Genomic DNA, 11079 nt, shown 5'->3' on the forward strand with positions numbered 1-11079 from the left:
CCTTGTTATCGGGGCTGTCTCTTCCTCTGACTCCCCAGTGCTCTGCCAAGAACCTTAAGAACATCTCCGAGCTCTTCTACTACGCCCAGAAAGCTGTGCTGCACCCCACTGCCCCGCTCTACGACCCGGAGGAGAAGCAGGTGGGCTCCTGGAGGAGTTTCCCTCCTGTCACACTGCTCTGGGTGGAGCTTTTGGAATGAGGGTGAAGAGTTTGGGCTGACACAGACCGGCCAGGGGACAGTGCCCATCTTCTGTGCTCAGTACAGCCAGCTGGGCACACAGAGACCTGCAAGGAGCTGGGTGTGTTGGGGCAGAAGCCCTCATGCTCCAGGCTCTGTGCTGGTTGTGGAGGGAGGGGTCTGGGAGAAAAATTCCCCATGGATTGTCCTTTCTGACTTCAGATCGGATGTTAGGAAAAATCTCTTCACAGTAAGGGTAGTCAGGCACGGGCACAGGTGGAGGGGTGGGGTCACCATTCCTGGAAGGACTTACAAGCTCTGTGGATGTGGCACTTGGGGACATGGGTAGTGGTGGCCTTGGCAGTGCTGGGGGAACAGCTGGACTCAGATCTTGGAGGGGTTTTCCAACCTTAACGATTCCATGGTTCCCACCTCCAGGGTGGTTGTGGTACTGGCCTAGAAGTGCAGGAAGGGAACCCTCTGTGTGTGGGGCTGCAGGGAGGAAGGGCCAGGCTGTGGCTGGTTCCCTGTCATTGTCACTGTGGTTGGTCCTTGCAGCTCAAACCCGCCTGTGCTCGAGCTCTGACCCGGATCTTCAACCTCTCGGACCAGGACAACAACCAGATCCTCAGTGATGATGAACTCAACTACTTCCAGGTAGGGTGGCTGCAGAGCTGAGGTGTTCCCAGTGCCTGGCATTCCCTTTGCAGCAGGGAAGCTGCCCCTCTCCTGGCACAGCCGTCCTGTTCCCGTTCAGCACCTCTGTGGCACAGCTAAAGCACTGTAGGGCGCATCTCTGAGCATGTGGGGTTCCATCTGCCTAAGCTTGGGCCAAGTTTGCTCTGCCATGGGAAGACCAGGAGGCTCTGGAGATGTTGAGAGTCCTAAATTACTGGGATGCTGGAGAACAGGGGTTTGGTCAGGGCCTAAGGCAGAAATCCCTGAGCTGGGTGGATTTTCCCTCCCTGAAACCCCACTCCATCCACGGGAGAGGGAGCCTGGCAAGGCAGGGTTGTGCTCTCTAAGTGCTTTGCTGACAATGGCCTTCATTCTCTCGGGAGGCAGAAGTCCTGTTTTGGGAACCCCCTGGCTCCCCAGGCCCTGGAGGATGTGAAGATGGTTGTGTGGAAGAACACGACGGACGGGGTGCAGGACAACGGCCTCACCTTGAACGGTGAGGAGCAGCATGAGGGCTCCCTGCTCCTTCCCAGGGCATGGGGGGGACCCACCTCCTTCAGCACATCCCATGGGGCCCTGTCCTTGGCCCGAGCCTCCTGGCTCTTATTCCAAGCCTAATTAGTCCCTCGTTAAAACAAGCCTGCTGTGCCTATTAGATCTCTCTGTCCCAGCAGTCTTTCCCAGGGGAAGCATGGCTCTGAGGAGTGGATCCCTGAGCTTGAATTGACTCCACTGTGGCTGAGCCCTCTGATCTCTCCTTCAGGCTTCCTCTTCCTCAACACCCTCTTCATCCAGAGGGGCCGGCACGAGACCACCTGGACCATCCTGCGCCGCTTCGGCTATGACGATGAGCTGGAGCTGACAGATGACTACCTGTACCCACAGTGCGTGTCCAGGGCTGGCCAGGGGGTCACACTCCCGTGGTGCATGGCTCAGGATCCCCAGCACCTTGGCTGGATCCTTCCTGCACCCCGGGAGCTGCTGTGGGCCCTTAGGTCAGGGTCAGCTTCGCAGTCCTCACCTTCCCCTCGGGCAGGAGCTGATGCTTGGGGTTGGGGACAAGATCAACAGGCCTTGGGGCTGCTGGTTTAGGCAGACAGGAAGGTGGGGAATGAAATCCCAGACTTCCCCTTGGCATCAGCAAGGGGTTCTTGGAGGCTGCTCTGTCCCTGGCTGAGCGAGGCAGAGCAGCTCTGTCGGGAGCAGTGAGCTGTCAGCACAGCCCTCGTGGCTGATTGTGCAGCTGCTGTCTCTTCTCTGCTCCCTGCCACTCTGGAGATGGGGAGCTGGCAGCAGTGGAAGTGTTTGGCTTGGGAGCTGCCTCCTCCTGTTCCCAGGGAGCAGGCTGCAGGGAGGTGACAGGGACGTGCTGGTGGATGGCACCCCGGGGCACTGCTGTGCCCTGCTGAAGCCCTGGGCATGAGGCAGAGTGAGGGCACAGCATCTCTTTGGCTGCTTGGGATGTGCCAAGGAAAGGCCACTGCATCCTCAGGGGATTCTCCCCAAAATAAGGGGGCTGTGTCAAGGAGTAGCCAGGCTGGGAGGCAACAGCTGACCTTGAGCAGGGAGGGAGCTGTGTCCTCTGGGTGAGATGTGCTCACACACTGCCCTTCGTTCAGGGCTTGAGGAGGCCCATTTGAGTTCTGAGCTGGAGAATAGGATATGAAAGATAAAAGTGAGGTTTAGATTGGATATTTGGGAAATTCCTTCATGGGGAAGGGTGGTCAGGCACTGGCACAGCTGCCCAGGGCAGTGGTGGGGTCACCATCCCTGGGGGGATTTAAAGCCATGTGGGTGTGGCACGTGGGACATGGGTCAGTGGTGGCCTTGGCAGTGCTGGAACAGTTGGACTCAATGATCAAAGAGGGCTTTTCCAACAGAAATCATTCCATGATTTTCCCGACAGGTTCCGCGTGCCCCCCGGCTGCTCCACGGAGCTCAACCACTTGGGGTACCAGTTCCTGCAGAGGCTCTTTGAGAAGCACGACAAGGTGGGCAGCACTGCAGGGGCTCCAGGGGAGGGGATGCCCTGCTGGGCCTGCACACCTGAGCACAGGTGCTCCCCTAACCACCCCTCTGTGCCAGGGAGCCCACAGAGCACCAGGGAAGGGCTTCCCTCTGCCACAGTGTTCCCTCTTTGGAGGCTTTAGGAGCAGGAAGTGGCCACAGTGAGCTGTAGGTAGTCTGGTGGCCTATCAGGGATGTGGGGTTGTGGTCACTACTTTTGACCAAAGGTCAGTTTGGACCTTCAGGGACTGGGTCTGAGTTGGCATCAAGCTGGCATGGCCGTTGTAGTTGCTGGCTGCAGCGGGCAGGGAGGCAGGCAGGGAAGCGGGCACAGCTGCTGGCCAGCAGCCATGGACCAAGCACCAGCATCTGCCAGCCTGGTGGAGGGCTGCCAGGCCGGAGAGAGGGAGAGAAAGCAACACATTTGTGCCGAACTCAGGCTCTTGGAGAGTGGAAGAAGGGGATGTGTTGGATCTGCGTGCACCTGCTCGGACTGGCTATTGAGATGCTGATGTGCATCTGGGGTATGGCAGCTCTGAGACAACAGGGGAGTGGCTCAGGAATGGCAGCACGGAGTGGCCACATGTCCCTTTGTGCCCAGATCAGCTCTGTGGCCACAGGGAATGGCAGCACGGAGTGGCCACACATCCCTGTGTGCCCAGATCAGCTCTGTGGCCAGGGGGAGTGGCAGCACTGAATGGATGCTCATCCCTGGGTGCCCAGGTGCCAGCAGGTCCCCTTCAGGTGCAGCAGCCTGGAACTGCAGAGTTGGCCTGTGGAGGGCCAGGCTGGACTGACGCAGGCTGCTGTGGAACAGCTGGTTCCAGGAATGCCAGGAACAGCAGCTCAGGGCTGTGGGGTGGGTGTGGACGGGTCCTGCCTGGTTGCAGCTGCAATCCCAAAGTGTGTTTGCTGTTGTGCAGTGCTGGCAGGCCCCGAGGCACAGGCTCTGTGAGCTCGCCCAGCTCCGGCCTCGCTGCCATCGATTCCTGCCATGGGCAGCGTCCCTGTGACGTGTCACAGCAGGGAGGTGGTCAGTGTGGCAGGGCCCCCTCTGGGCACGGGCTGGGTCCTGCCTGCCCTGGTGACTCGGTGTGTTTTGGCAGGACCAGGACGGAGCCCTGTCGCACACAGAGCTGCAGAACTTCTTCAGCGTGTTCCCCTGCGTGCCCTGGGGCCCCGAGCTCTACAACACGGTATGCACCACTGATAAAGGCCTGCTTTCCCTGCATGGATTCCTCTGCCAGTGGACGTAAGCTCAGTCCCTCTCCCTGGCCCTTGGTCACATCACTGAGGCCTTGCTGACCCTCCTGGCCTGCTCTGTCTCTCCAGGCTCATGGCTTACCTGGACGTACGGCGCTGCCTGGAGTGCCTGGGCTACTTGGGCTACCCCATCCTCTCGGAGCAGGACTCCCAGACCCAAGCCCTCACAGGTACAGCCATGCCCTCCCCTTCTGTCTCAGCTGGGGTCTCTCCTGGCTCTCACCCACCCTCTCTCCTGCCAGTGACCCGGGAGAAGAGGATTGACCTGGAGAAAGGGCAGACCCAGAGGAACGTGTTCCTGTGCAAGGTGCTGGGAGCGCAGGGCGCAGGCAAGTCCGCCTTCCTGCAGGCCTTCCTCGGCAGGAGCCTGGCGGTGAGTGGCTGCTCCCTGGCTGGCCACGCTCCCAGGGCAGAGCAGGAGGCACAGCCGGGGCTCCTGGAGTGATCTGTCCCTCCCTGGCACCTTCCTGCCCGTGGCCAGGCCTCCCTGTGTGGTGCTCTCCCTGCCCGTGCTTCACACCCCCTCCATGCTGGTGGCTTTGGTGTCCCTAATCCTGGCTGAGGCAGTGGGCCTGCTCCCTCTGCTTGTCCCGAGGGTCCGGAGGGGCTGTGCCTTTCCCAGTCTGACCACGGTGATGCTGACTTCCCCTGCCTATTAGGAACAGCCCCACATCTCATGACAGGCCCTGGCTGCCCTTCTGGCAGCTGTCAGACCACAGGGGCTCAGGGTGGTGTGAGACACTGTCCCTCCCCCAGCACTGCTCCTGTCTCCGCTGCCTGAGACCGTGTTTTCCTTGGTGACAGGCCCAGAGGGAGAACCCAGGACAGCCATCCCTCTACACCATCAACACAGTGCAGGTCAATGGCCAGGAGAAGTACCTCATAGTAAGTCTGGGAGAGCAGGGAATCGTGCCGTGTCTGGCCTTAGCAGGGCCGGGCTGTGTCCCCATGTCCCAGCACACGGGGCAGGGCTGTGGCTGTGCTGGCACAGTCCATGTGCTGCTGTGAGGAGCAGCTGACCCCCTGGGACACTGCTGTGGCACTACCGTGTCCCCTCTGCTCCAGCTGCACGAGGTCAGCGCTGACACGACGTTCACGAAGCCATCGGACGCAGCCTGCGACGTTGCCTGCTTCATCTACAGCCTGAGCGACCCCAAATCCTTCAGCTACTGTGCCAGCATCTATAAGGTAGCTGGCAGCGACCCTGGGGGACTTCACAGGGGTCCTGTTTGACTTCACCAAGGGCATGGGGGACATCAGCCTTTGTGGCAGCCCCGCATCTCCCAGGGGTTGGTCTGTAACCCTCGCTGGGGTTTCTCTGTCTCTGCAGCAGCACTACCTGGACAGCCAGATCCCCTGTGTGTTCGTGGCCTCCAAGACAGACCTGCCAGAAGCCAGCCAGCAGCCAGGGCTCTTCCCAGCTGAGTTCTGCTACAAGCACTGCCTCCCTCCACCCTTCCTCTTCTCCTGCCACAGCCAGGGACCGCCCAGCACTGCTGTCTACACCAAACTGGCCACTGCTGCCACCTTCCCGTTAGTATCCTTCCCCTGGAGGGGCTCTGCTGCGGGCACAGCCTGGGGAGGGGGCTGTGTCCCACCCCTGCCTCTGCCACATTGCTTTTGCTTTGGTTTCTCTGCAGCTTTTGGTGTCATCAAGTGATTCTGGTGTCATCTAGGGCATGCAGTGGCAGTACAAGGGGGGATGGCCTTAAGCTAAGGGAGGACAGGATTAGATGGGATACTGGGAAGGAATTGTTCCCTGGGAGGGTGAGGAGGCCCTGGCACAGGGTGCCCAGAGCAGCTGTGGCTGCCCCTGGATCCCTGGCAGTGTCCAAGGCCAGGCTGGACGGGGCTTGGAGCCACCTGGGCTAGTGGAAGGTGTCCCTGCCCAGGGCAGGGGATGGAATGAGATGAGCTGGAAGGTTCCATTCCACCCAAACCATTCCAGGATTCTGTGATCTGCTTATACAAATAATTGAAACAGAAAAGCCACTTCTTCCTCTAATTACAGAGGGGGGAGGTTTTCTCCTGCCTGTGTGTGTGTGTCTCTGGCAGATTGAGTAGATAGATCCTGCCACAGGAGTGTTTATTTTTGAAGCCTAAGATAAAAAACGCTGAAGAGGAGTAGCCAGCTTAGTTTGCCAAGGCCCTCGGGGGGGGGTGGCAGCTATTTTCTCCTGATGAGATGGATCAGACTGAAAAAGAGGTCAGTGAAGCGAGACCTCTGTCACCCAGCCTCCCTTTGGGAGGAGCTGCACCCCAGAGGGGCTGAGGGTAGGGTAGGACAGCACCAGGCTGGCCGTGCGAGGTGAGGGGGGCTGTGGGAAGGGAGGAGATCCCTGTGAGTGGAATCGCTCTGCTCCGGGGCTGGGAAGGGCAAGCACAGCTCCAAGGGCCGAGCCCTCGGGGGGAGAACGTGTGGGAGCCTTGGAAGGCAGGATGGGATTACTAGTGAGTAGTTTTCCCTCCAGCTTCTTTTCAATAAACAACTTTATTTTTAGAGCTGACGCTTTTTTTTTCTTTTTCCCCTCCCCTCTGCAGTATTAAAATTTAAATATTCTTAATATATCTTAGGGTATGTGGTATAAATAAATAACAGCGTAATGGAGGGCCGGGGATTGGCTGTGCTCCCCCGATGTAGTGGGGAATGAATTATGGATGGAGGGAGAGGGAGGAGAGGAGCAGTTAGTGCAGGACAGCACGTGTTTGGGAAGGGAATGTGTACGCTGGGGCAGCGCCGGGCCCTGTCCCTCGCTGCCCTTTGCTCCCTGTCACCGGTGTCCCCGTGGCATCCCGGCTCTCCGTGCACTGGGATTTGGAAAGGCAGCCTGACCTAGAAAGGCAGATACCTGCCTAATTATTTAGGTGTTGGAGAGCTGTTTGCAGGGCAGGGGAGGGGACAGCCACATCCATCCCACAGCCCTCCCTTGGCTTGATGGTGATGCCGGGTGACGAGCGCTCCGCTCGCAGGGACGGGGAATCTCTGGGAGCCTCGCCTTCAGCTGGGCTGTTCCCCCCAGTGCTGTGCTTGCCCCCTGCCTGGCGCCCCCAGCCTCCCTCTGTGGGGTGGGAGCACTGGGACAGCCACACTCACCGGCCTCTCCTGTGTTTCCTTGCAGCCACCTGAACGCCGTGGAGCTGGGAGTCGCGTCCTTCTGGCTGCGGGTGGCGCTGGGGGCGGCGGTGACGGCGCTGGTGGGCTTCACCCTGTACCGGCTGCTGGCCAAGAACAAATGAGAGCCGCTCTCCACCCCGTCCCCCCCGTGACACCAGCTCCCCATCCCCAGCGACGCCCCGGTGAGGGGCCCTGCCTCAAGCTGGCCCCTGGTAGGAAATCCTCCTTTGCCCCCAGCCTGGATTGCAGGACCAGTGAAGCTGGACCTCCCAGCACCAGCAGGATCAGTCCCTGGCACCGGCCAGCCTCAGCCTGTGGCTTCCTGGCCCCCGTGGCCACAGGGCACGCAGCTCTGCCAGGAGGGCTCTGCCTCACCAGCAGCTGGAGGATCACTCTCATCTTTTATCCTGTTCAGTTTTTTTAACGCTTGTTTTTAAGCTCAAACATGAGTGTTTCGGTGTCTGTTGGACTGGGCACATCCCTTCCCTAGAGGGCTGTGCTGGTGCCCTCAATTCTGGAGGGGGCAACGCTCCCGGAGCTTCTGGGAGCTCCAGCAGCAGCTGAGCTGTCAAATGAGCTCATGGCTCCAGCTCCCTGGGGCACATCTCCATCTCCTGTCCCGGTTTCCCTCAGCCAGCACTGGGAAAGGCAGCCAGGGAGAGAGGCCCAGGCGCTTACACCCCCCAGCCTCAGTGTTTTGGGGTCAGGCCTGGCCCTTCTTGCTGGGACACCGTAGCTGCTGTCCTGGGCTGAGGGGGGACGGTGATAACCAGGGTTTGTCCTGAGCTCCCTTGTCTTGTTCCTACACAAAATTCTTGTGAGTCCTGCAGGTGCCGAGCTCTGGGTCCATCTGCCCTCCTTTCCTGCCACCTGTGTGGCCTGTCTGCTCCCCACCCCTGGCCACCAGTATTCGTGGTCACCAGTATTTGCAGGGTTCTGGGAGCCCTGGTAAGGACTGGGAGGGCGTTGGATGTCCACTGTGTGCCCACTCCTTCCCTGGCAGTGCCATCACTGAGCTGGCACCACGCTGTGCCCGAGTCCCCGTGTCCTGCTGTCCCCTCTGTGGCACCCTGTTCAGAGTCTGAGGCTCTGGGCATTGCATCTCCTGGTACCACTGGAAGCTCCTTGCTGCCCCATCTCCTGTCCCCTGCCCACACCCAAGCTGGTGTCAGCTGCTGGGACTGACTTAGCGCCCGTTCGGGGCCAAAGCCCCACAGCATCCCTGTCTGCAAGTCCCAAAGAGCAAGGCCAGCACCCATCCCTGGGTTCCCGTGCTCCCAGGGGCAGCCTGGATCAGCCCCTGGCCGGTGCCACCAGCCTGGCCTTCCCCAGCACGCTCAGGGTCGGTCTCTTTGCAGGCAGCTGTGGGGGCAGCTCCCAGGTGGCACCTGGAGCTGCTTTTTCTGTGTTTTGTTTGAATGTTTTATCGTGGCCTGGAGCCAGCGAGGGGGATTGAGAAATTGCTGGGCAGCCCCAGTGTCTCTCCCTGGGACAGTGCCGGGGTGATGTCCCCATCCCGCTGTCCCCAGCGCTGTCCGGCCGGGGGTCCCTGCCCGTGCTGGAGGTGCTCTGGCAGTCGGGCACCCACTCACTGCTGGCCTCTGGTCCCTGGCACTGCCGGGGCCACCTCTCTCGTGTTTCGTGTCCCTCTCTGTGCCCAGCGTGCATGGCTCTGCCAGCTGGGCCCGTGCCTGGTGTCTCCCTGCTCCACCTCTGCTGGAGCCGTAATGTTTTAGGTTTGTTCTCTACAGCAAAATAAATTTTTACACACCTTGCGCTTGCACAGCGTGTCCTGTGTCACCTGGGGAGCAGGACCCTCGTCCGTGCCCGGGCTGCACCAAGCCTGGGGCTTCTGTGGGCTGCGGCGGGAGCAGGGCCACCCCGAGGGCCTGGGCTGCGCCGTTTGAGGGATTTAGGGTAGGAGCTGAAGCCTGGTGTGGTGGGAAAACACTTGGGGCTGGCCAGGGCTCCTTGGTGCTTGGGGACACGGGTCCTTGAGCAACAAGTGCCAGCCAGGGGGGAGAGACAGGGAAGAGGTGGTGGATCCCGTGGTTCTCTGCCCGAGATCCGTGGGAAGCAGGAGGCTTTGGCTGCCCTGGGAGCTGTGGATGTCTGTGCCCATCCCCGTGTGGGGTTCGGAGCTCCCCACTTCCCTGCAGCCACTTTCCCCCCATGCCCGCAGCTGCCGGGGCTGTGCCACCTCCCATCCCTGCTCCTGTTTTCCCGTGGCAGCTTTTCCCTCAGCTATTTCTGTCGCTGCAGCCTCAGCCACGGGCGCTGGGCACAGGGAATGTGGGCGCAGCCGGAGAAGAGGATTTTCCAGAGCCTCTGCACTGAGGCTGGATGGGGTCGGATTGCTCCCACCTGTGAGGGGATCGCTCTGGGCTGTGGGGTGGGAGAGGAGACCCTTCCCACAGGGCCAGCCAGGGCGCAGGAATGGTGGGGACACAGCCGGTGCTGCCACGCCGAGCAGAGGAGGAGATTCCAAGGCGGACGGGACACGCGGTGCTCCCTGGTGACTCCAAACCAGGCTGGATCCCATGGGAGCCGCGGGCCCACGTGCCCCGGTGTGTATTAATAGCGCGTGTGCGGAGCCACGGACGCTGTGCTGGGACAGACACGGGCGTGGGGCAGGGGACACGTGTGGCAGGGCCATGGGACCCCAGCCACGGCCACACACAGTGCCCAGGGAAGGAGCCTGGCAGGGCTGGGAAGCCCAGAGCTCCCTGGGCAGGGAGTGCGGCTGAGCCGTGGCTCCAGGAAGTGAGGATGGCACCAGGGATGGGTCCTGGGGACACCCCTGCCCTGCCTGGTGCTCCAGGGGAGCCTGGCCTGGGTGACACTGGGCACGTCACATAAAGGTGCCAGTTCAAGGGACCCTGGGGCAGGGGACAGCAGCGAAGGCTCTGTGTCCCCTGTGCCATGGGGGATGTACCTGGGCTGTGCTGGGCCGTAGGTGCGGGGTCAGCATGGAGGGAATGTTTGCAGTCCCCTGTGCTGGATTCGGCTGCTGCCTGGTGCTGGCATGCCCATGTCCATTCTGGGATGCTGGAGTCCATACTGGGGTACTGGTGTCCATACTGGGATACTGGTGTCCATACTGGGGTGCAGGTACTGTACCAGCATGTGGATTCCTGTAGCAGGGTGTGGGTGCAAAACCGTGTACCAGGATGTGGGTACTTGTACTGGAATGCGTGTACCTGTATTGGGATGCAGCACTGGAAATGAAATACAAGTTCCCATTCCAAGACGCAGATCCTGTCCTGGGATTCAGGGATCACACCAGGACGTGAGTACCAGTGCTGGGACATGGCTAGCGGGATGCAGGTACCCACACCAGGATGCACAGAACTGTTCTGGGATGTAGGCACTGGGCCAGGATGTGAGTACCAGTACTGGGATGTGGGTACCAACACTGGGATGTAGATACCATACCGGGATGCCAGGATATAGTTACCATATTGGGATGTGGGTACCAGTACTGGGATGCCCACAGCTGGGCCGGGATGCAGGTTCCCGTACCGGGATGCCTGCAGCCGTACCGGGATGCAGATACCTGTACCGGGATGCAGGTTCCCATACCGGGATGCCCGCAGCCGTACCGGGATGCCGGCACCATCCCGTGCTGCGTGCGCTGGGTGCCGGCTCCCTGCCCGTGCCCCGGGCCGTGTCCCGGCGCTGCCGGCGGAGCGGGGCGGGGCGGGGCGGGGCGGGGCGGGTCCCGGTTCCCCGCGCGGCGGCGGCGGCGGGGGGTGCGGGGAGGGGGGGGCGCTGCGCCGCGCGCTGCGGCGGGGGCGGCTCCGCTCGGCTCCGCTCCCGCCCCCGCCGCCGCCGTCG

The 11079-nt window shown here is 61.1% G+C and overlaps 1 protein-coding gene across 3 annotated transcripts in view; it reads left to right on the forward strand.

Annotated features, from left to right (window-relative positions):
- Window positions 1–9025, forward strand: part of LOC104684936 (mitochondrial Rho GTPase 2) — a 45113-nt gene extending 36088 nt beyond the window's left edge. For all 3 annotated transcript variants that reach the window (XM_039560162.1, XM_039560159.1, XM_039560160.1), the window contains 12 exons: window positions 39–140; window positions 738–836; window positions 1245–1353; window positions 1621–1741; window positions 2764–2848; window positions 3971–4116; window positions 4197–4297; window positions 4370–4500; window positions 4932–5012; window positions 5193–5315; window positions 5458–5660; window positions 7247–9025. In XM_039560162.1, the coding sequence (XP_039416096.1) occupies window positions 39–140; window positions 738–836; window positions 1245–1353; window positions 1621–1741; window positions 2764–2848; window positions 3971–4116; window positions 4197–4297; window positions 4370–4500; window positions 4932–5012; window positions 5193–5315; window positions 5458–5660; window positions 7247–7364 (1419 nt within the window). In that variant the 3' untranslated portion in view covers window positions 7365–9025. The remainder of the gene's footprint in view (window positions 1–38; window positions 141–737; window positions 837–1244; window positions 1354–1620; window positions 1742–2763; window positions 2849–3970; window positions 4117–4196; window positions 4298–4369; window positions 4501–4931; window positions 5013–5192; window positions 5316–5457; window positions 5661–7246) is intronic.
- Window positions 9026–11079: the final 2054 nt, after the last annotated feature.

The sequence above is a fragment of the Corvus cornix genome, chromosome 14 (genome assembly GCF_000738735.6).
Source record: "Corvus cornix cornix isolate S_Up_H32 chromosome 14, ASM73873v5, whole genome shotgun sequence".
Lineage (NCBI taxonomy): Eukaryota > Metazoa > Chordata > Aves > Passeriformes > Corvidae > Corvus > Corvus cornix.